Source organism: Brachionichthys hirsutus, chromosome 16 (genome assembly GCF_040956055.1).
Source record: "Brachionichthys hirsutus isolate HB-005 chromosome 16, CSIRO-AGI_Bhir_v1, whole genome shotgun sequence".
NCBI lineage: Eukaryota > Metazoa > Chordata > Actinopteri > Lophiiformes > Brachionichthyidae > Brachionichthys > Brachionichthys hirsutus.
The window spans coordinates 588,663-596,162 of record NC_090912.1 but is presented as its reverse complement, the minus strand read 5'-3'; the positions used below and the strand labels follow the sequence as shown (position 1 = coordinate 596,162).

The 7,500-nt window shown below is 50.1% G+C and overlaps 1 protein-coding gene across 1 annotated transcript in view; it reads left to right on the top strand.

The window, feature by feature from the left end:
* Nucleotides 1-2,625: 2,625 nt before the first annotated feature.
* The window catches only part of arhgap27l (Rho GTPase activating protein 27, like), an 11,373-nt gene continuing 6,498 nt past the window's right edge, over nucleotides 2,626-7,500 (top strand). Inside the window, exons 1-6 of the mRNA XM_068749710.1 lie at nucleotides 2,626-2,739; nucleotides 3,323-3,419; nucleotides 3,567-4,459; nucleotides 4,647-4,649; nucleotides 6,134-6,145; nucleotides 6,981-7,178. Of these exons, the coding sequence (XP_068605811.1) occupies nucleotides 2,626-2,739; nucleotides 3,323-3,419; nucleotides 3,567-4,459; nucleotides 4,647-4,649; nucleotides 6,134-6,145; nucleotides 6,981-7,178 (1,317 nt within the window). The remainder of the gene's footprint in view (nucleotides 2,740-3,322; nucleotides 3,420-3,566; nucleotides 4,460-4,646; nucleotides 4,650-6,133; nucleotides 6,146-6,980; nucleotides 7,179-7,500) is intronic.

The following is a 7,500-nucleotide window of genomic DNA, read 5'->3' as shown; positions in this document are numbered from 1 at the left end:
GCGCCGGGATGGTTGGACCGGACTTTACCTGCCGGTAAAACACAAAATGTCTCTCTGTCTGTGTGACGTTTCTTTCATGCCGGATTTACTTGCAACTTCAAAGCGTTCACTTGTATTCTGGTCCTTATTTTTTCACTTTACATTTGAATTGTAGTCACTAAAAACGTTCTTGAAACCTGCCCGGTGTGTTTCTGCCCCCGTGGCGTCGGTCGGGCCGGTTCCAGCACCGACAGCCTGGTTTTTGGGGAACCGTTCTGTGCTTGTTTGTGTGTTTGTGACCGGTCTTCAGGACCTTTCTGTAGGACCTGAGGACACCGGCTGGGATTGTAAAACTTGGTATTGGACTTGTGTGTGTGTGTGTGTGTGTGTTTGCGTGCGTGCGTGCGCGTTTTCGTAATGATTGGCAGGAATATGTCACCGAGTGTGTCCTGTTCTGGACCTAAACTGTAAAACTCTTAAAAATGAATGAAAGAGGAGCAGCTGCAGGAATGCGCTTTGGGACCGTCCACAGCCGCAGCTTTATGTTAAAATGCCAATTTCTCAGTTCGTATCAGCAAATAAACATCGCAGAGGAATGTAGGGAGAGCCAATCTGAAATGTTTTTCGGCTTTCTTCAAATTACCAAAGTCTCAAGTTGCCCGAAGCTTTGAAGTATTTCACACGCTAGCAGTAAATGGGATGGAACCACGACTTTGTTCTGCAGATGAACCTTGGCGTTAAGTGAGCATGAAAAACGGGCACAAATCAAATATTTATTTTCTGTAAACATCCCACGGGAAAGGAAAGACACTCGAACCCAGTCAGACACACGAGCAGGCAGGTGGCAAGCGTCCCTGCCGTCCTATTGGTCGCTGTGGGTCACGTACAGACTTCACGTAAAGAAGGGTTAGCTCGCGTTAAGGAAGAGTTAGCTCGAGTTAAGGAAGAGTTAGCTCGAGTTAAGGAAGAGTTAGCTCGAGTTAAGGAAGAGTTAGGTCGCGTTAAGGAAGAGTTAGCTCGAGTTAAGGAAGAGTTAGCTCGAGTTAAGGAAGAGTTAGGTCGCGTTAAGGAAGAGTTAGCTCGGGTTAAGGAAGAGTTAGCTCGAGTTAGTTAAGGAAGAGTTAGCTCGAGTTGATATAATCTTACCTTCTATAGCTAGATGATCTTTGAACTTGATCTTAGCTTCTTCAGCCGACTATCATTGTGATTAGCTTCTCCTGAAGACGAGAACGTGTTAGCTTCGCTACAGGTTAACATCAATGTTCACCGCCATAAAGCTAACATTTAGCTTGTCAAGCAGATTCGTTTCAACTTCAGCTTTATCTAACAATAGTTTTAACCTCTTCGGACAAATGAACAAACATGTTAGCTTCCAACTCGTCAGAATTCCTATTCTGGATATAACTAATCATCCTGAAAGCTGAATGATCTCTTATCAGGTAATCAATATAACTATAATTCAACCACAGGTACCTAAAATTAAATTGACTACTGTCTTTCTAATTCAAAATGTCCACTGATGTTTTGAAACGACATGTTGAAATAAGGATTGCTAAAGACGTGTGAATGCTAATTATAACGTGGTGAGGGCTGAGAGGCGGGATTATCCAGGTAGGCCAGGTAGAAACGCTCTGACTCTCTATTAGTCATCAATGTTCCTTTTATATATTTGGACTCTTCTGATTGGTCGGCAGGGTGTGCCTGACCTCAGTTTAATGATTGACAACGTTCTCAGCTCATTCTGTCGAGCAGAGGCCTGTGTTTACCTGCCGTACATTCCTGGCAGGGTGGGTGTGGCTCCGACAGCGATGGGGGAGGGGTCGGCTGCATTCCAGCCCTTCAGGCTCTCTCTCTCTCTCTCTCTCACACACACACACCTGAGCCAGGTGAGAGCAGGTTTGGCTTTTTAAGGTTTGAAAAAGCATATTTGTCAAGGACAAATGTATTAGATCTCCGCCCATTTTAAAAACGCAGAAGAAGAACACATTTACATAATCAATATGCAATCATATTCATCGGTTTATCACAAGGTACTTTGTTTGATGTGTAGAACTGTCAGCATGCTGGCTGAGTACTTCAATGCAAATACTGTCATAGCTGGTAGTAGTATTACAGTGTTAGTAGTAGCAGCAGTACAGGCTGGGGTCAGGGTTTCCTTCCTGATCAGGTCAGACGTTCTGACGTGATTCTCGTGGATGTGGGACGAGCAGAGGAATAAAAATCAATCTCAATTATTGATCGATGGTTGATTTGATGAGGTGAATAAAATGGAACCGTTCTGCTCTTCAGCTGCAGCTGAGCACATTTACTGCTGTCAGACTATTGTTCCTTCACAAAGACAGGAAACGGACCCAGGTGTGATGTCACTGAGGGGTGGCGCCTACATTGCCCTGGAGGCGGGACTTAAAGCAGACAGGAAGATCAGACACTTCCTTGTGTAAACAGAACCGTCCTGGAATCGGCCTCCTGCTATTGTTCTGTGTGTAGGAAGCGTTTTAATACCACACTGAAAGTACTGCAGTACCACTAAAGGTATGTGAGTATAATGAGTACAATGTGGTTTAAATGGTCCCTGTCAGTGTTTTATTTTACTGCTGGAGACGTTGACTTCCATCATCTAGAACTTCTAGAACACCTGAGCAGGTGATGTCACCTGGGGAGTGGGCGGAGTCTGTGTTAGAAGGAGACGCCCAGGCGGGATGTCTTTCGGTGGTTGAAAACATGATCCTACTTTCGGATCAGCTGTTTGCCGAGGAGCAGGTTGGAGCCGGCGTGGACGTCCTGACGCCGGCGCCGCCTTTACCGGTTTAACCCGTCGCGTCCTGGTGGACGTCCCGCTCGATGCGGGCTAGCCATGAGGCGTAGCGTCTGCGTTAGCTTCAGGAGCTGATTGCGCTCTGGCTTGTCCTGACAAGAGGAAACACGTCGACGCCGTTCCTGGGAGGTTCTACCTGCAGCTGTTTGCGTCGGCGCCGTTCCTGGGAGGTTCTACCTGCAGCTGTTTGCGTCGGCGCCGTTCCTGGGAGGTTCTACCTGCAGCTGTTTGCGTCGACGCCGTTCCTGGGAGGTTCTACCTGCAGCTGTTTGCGTCGACGCCGTTCCTGGGAGGTTCTACCTGCAGCTGTTTGCGTCGGCGCCGTTCCTGGGAGGTTCTACCTGCAGCTGTTTGCGTCGGCGCCGTTCCTGGGAGGTTCTACCTGCAGCTGTTTGCGTCGACGCCGTTCCTGGGAGGTTCTACCTGCAGCTGTTTGCGTCGACGCCGTTCCTGCTCCTGCTTCGCTCGACCTGAAACGTGATGTTTGATCCGTTCAGTCCGTTCTGACGTGAGCTTTCTCTCTCTCAGCTTCAACGCTATCTGCCCATCTACCTGAGGGGTGGGGCGGGGCCTGAGGAGCCAGGGGCCATCACCATGGCAACAACCTCTTCCGTGTTTGGCAAAGGTGAGCTGCTGGTTTATTAGAGTCGCCATGATTGGTCAGCAGCGTAAAAAAAAAAAATAGCATCAATAATGTTAACGGTGGAAGTAGCGTTGAGATTAGCATTAGCATTAGCAACGATGTCTTCCTGATCTGGTCCCACCGCTGCAGGTCTCGGTCTGGTCCTGGTGCAGTACGAGTACGAGTACCAGGGACGGGACGGCACGCCGGTTGCCATCAAACCCAACGAACGCTACATCCTGCTGGCTAAGACCAACGACCACTGGTGGCAGGTCCGGAGGGACAACAGCTCCAAGCCCATCTACATCCCCGCCAAGTACGTCAAGGAGCTGCCACCAGACTTCCCCTCGCCTCTGGACTTTGCAGATCCACCCACTCTGGATCCGGTGCCGCTTCCTGTTGCGGCACCGGTCCCAGTTCCTATCCCAATTCCAAAGACTCTAGAGGAGCCCAGCGGAACCAAAACGAGACCAGGGGATGAGGTGACGATACAGCTAAGACCCGATGCTTCTACTGGGTACCGCAAGACCGACAACCGCATGTCCACGTTTGGTGTTCCACTGGACTTCCATGACCTGGCGGTGCCAACGTCGCATCACCCCGGTAACCCTCCTGGTGGTCCACCGGAGACTGCGACAACAACCACCAGTGGGACTACAAACATGGTTGACGATCCTCTGAATAAAAAGCACCTTCAGGTGTTTTCAGATGACCACAAGGACTCTGGGAAACACCGAGTCCCCAGTTTCAGTCCAGCAGACCCCCTTGCCGCACTCCGAACCCAGACCCAGCCTATCCCTGTGGAGACCCCGGTGGCCCCCCCGTCATTGACGGGTCCCAAGGACAAAGAGGAGTCCCCGAGAGACTCCGAGGAGGAGGTGGAAGAGGAAGCGAGTGAGGAGGAGAGCAAGGAGGAACGCAGTGGCAAGGAGGAGGACTCGAACCACATCTACGAGTCCATTCAGGACCTGAACTTGGACCTGAATACTTTGCTAGCAGGAAAAGAGACTCCGGGAGCTCCAGCACTTGATCCACCCACACAGGTAAGACACCTGTGTTTCCCAGTCTGTCCTGTCTGGAGGTCTGTCCAGGTCCAGCTAGACCAGTAGTTCATCATGCGACAAAGACGCGTAGGCTAAAAACTACAGTCCCCAGGCTGCATTAGCGCTGCTGCTACGAGCACACAGCCTGGGGCCGGGGATCGGGCGAACGCCGATGAATCTGTTGGAGGATGTTTCAGGTTTTGGGTTCGGGTCCCCCGGTGGCCGTTGGAGGATGAGGGAGGGTCGGATTAAACGAAAATAAGACTTTGGTTTGGCCGGTGTTGGTTTCCAGACGTTTTCAGGTTGTCAACTGCAGAAGTCGTTTTTTGGGATGTGAGTTCAGTCAGAAGTCTTTTTATAAAAAGTCTCTCTGCAGCGTGTCACTTCCTGAAGCGCCGTGTCACTTCCTGCCCACAGGAAGCTGAGAGAAAAAGAAAAGCCGCAGTTTTTATTCTCGTCTGAGCAGAAACACAGACGGAAACCATTTCTGTTATTTATTTATCTTTATTTGGAAATTAATTGTTTTTTGTTTAATTAAGTTTTTGATTTCTACTTGAGTTTTTATGATTTTCATAATTTCATTTTAAACATTTACCGTGTGTTTATGTTTTTTCGTGCGGGATGTTCGGTGATGTCACAGCAGGATGAAGTGATGTCACAGCTGGCAGGATGTGTTCAGTGTCAGGCAGGAAACTGGGACGGAGCGACGCTGCAGCGACACCTGCAGCACAAGAGTGGGAGTGTGTGTGTGTGTGTGCGTGTGTGTGTGTGCGTGCGTGTGTGTGTGTGTGTGTGTGTGTGTTGATCACTTGATTGTTTATCAGCTGAAAATTAGTTGGACTATGGGAATGATGAGGATGATGATGATCTTTATCGGGGGGGGGGGTCTAGTTGTGATGAAGATTAGAGGCGATTTATCCGATGCAACTTCCTGTTCTTCTTAGACTTATTCTGAAATGGTGGCAGCCAGCAGGGGGCAGCGACGCGTCACCTGCTGGCTGATGGAGGGGCTGCGGTTCTCCTGCTGCTGGCGCTTTAGCATTCATGCTACTCGGAGGAGCAGTCGTGTCATTTGAAAAGATTCGCCCTTGAACCTTCTGGGTGTCCTTGAAAATGCAAAATCAATAATAGCTATGAGCTAGAAAGCTAGCAACATGCTAACATTCAAGAACAGCTACGAAGAGCCTGGGGTGAGGCTACATGTCGACGTTAGCGTGGAAGCGTGCTATCAGCCATTGAGGGGGCGGGGCTACCGACTGCTGTGTCACAGAGGCTGGAGTTACAGTGGGAGGGGCTACAGAATTCACATGGTCAGGTGTTAGGCCACACGCAGTAGAGACAGAGGGGGCGGAGCTACAGGCTGCAGACAGCAGTCTGACAGCCGCTCCGCGCGCACACGGACCTGATCTGGACGGAGCGTTGCATCATGGGTAAGACATCCTGAACTAAACGCTGCTGGTTTGACCCGGCGTTGTCTTTGTTTACAATGGAACCAACGTTCTGGTCTGTGGGCGTCGAGCTAAACGCACCTTCTGCTACCTGCCGCTGCCGCTCTGGTCTCGTGCACTCGGTGTTCGTCCTCGTCCTCGTCCCCCGGTGGACGCACTGGGGACAACGGCGTCCTCATCTCCCGTGTGTTTACGCAACAGAGGAGGAGTTCTTCCTGTTGGACAGAGACCATCAGATGTTTAGTCCAAAACACGGCTCGCTGCTGAAGACGTCTCGTGAATGCGTCCCAACGTTCGATTGATCGATCGGTAACGGTGGAAAATGTGAAAATGTGAAAATCACATTTATGAACGTGATAAACCTCAAACCGACAACATGCTGCTGATGCTGGACAAATCAGGACTCTCTGTCTCTGTCTCTGTCTCTGTCTCTGTCTCTCTCTGTCTCTCTCTCTCTCTGTTTCTCTCTCTCTGTCTCTGTCTCTCTCTGTCTTTCTGTCTCTTTCTGTCTCTCTCTCTCTCTCTGTCTCTGTCTCTGTCTCTGTCTCTGTCTCTGTCTCTCTCTCTGTCTCTCTCTGTCTCTCTCTCTCTCTGTTTCTCTCTCTGTCTCTCTCTCTGTCTCTCTCTCTGTCTCTCTCTGTCTCTCTCTGTCTTTCTGTCTCTTTCTGTCTCTCTCTCTCTGTCTGTCTCTCTCTCTGTCTGTCTCTCTCTGTCTCTGTCTCTCTCTCTGTCTCTCTCTCTCTCTGTCTCTCTCTCTCTGTCTCTCTCTCTCTGTCTCTCTCTCTGTCTGTCTCTCTCTCTCTGTCTGTCTCTCTCTCTTTCTGTCTCTCTCTCTCTGTCTGTCTCTCTCTCTGTCTGTCTCTCTCTGTCTCTGTCTCTCTCTCTGTCTCTCTCTCTCTCTGTCTCTCTCTCTGTCTCTGTCTCTCTCTCTCTGTCTCTCTCTCTCTGTCTCTCTCTCTGTCTGTCTCTGTCTCTGTCTCTCTGTCTGTCTCTCTCTGTCTCTGTCTCTCTCTCTCTCTCTGTCTCTCTCTCTGTCTCTCTCTCTCTCTCTCTCTCTCTCTCTCTCTCTCTAGAACCCTAGCTCACCCATCTACGCCAACGTGCCCAGTCAGAAGAAAACGTCCCTCCAGCAGAACTCTGGTTCCGCCCAGCCCGTATCTCCTCCTCCTGACCCCGCCCACTCAGTTCCAGACCACACCCCGTCATCTTCAGTCTCCTCCACCTCAATGATAAGCCCCGCCTCCCCAGTCAGCCCACAGGACGGATGGCAGGTAAGGCTTCCTCTGATTGGCTCTGCACGTGCTATTGATTTCTAATCAAGCAGAAGAACTTTCGGATTGAAGAAAGTGGCAGATAAAATAAAGAATAAGATGAGATGGATGAAGAACTTTAGGAATGACAGAAGCTAAATGTAAAATACAGCCGAGGCTCTCGTTCTGGTGACGCTGCTACGTCTCCAGGCTCTCAGATTAAACTTTAATCAGATGTAATCTGAACCGTTAAGGATCACGTTACTGAAGAGCAGCCGGCGGTCACCGTCCTCCTCAGACCTCTGTGACCTCTGAACTCTGAACTCCACGCCGAGGCGCGTCC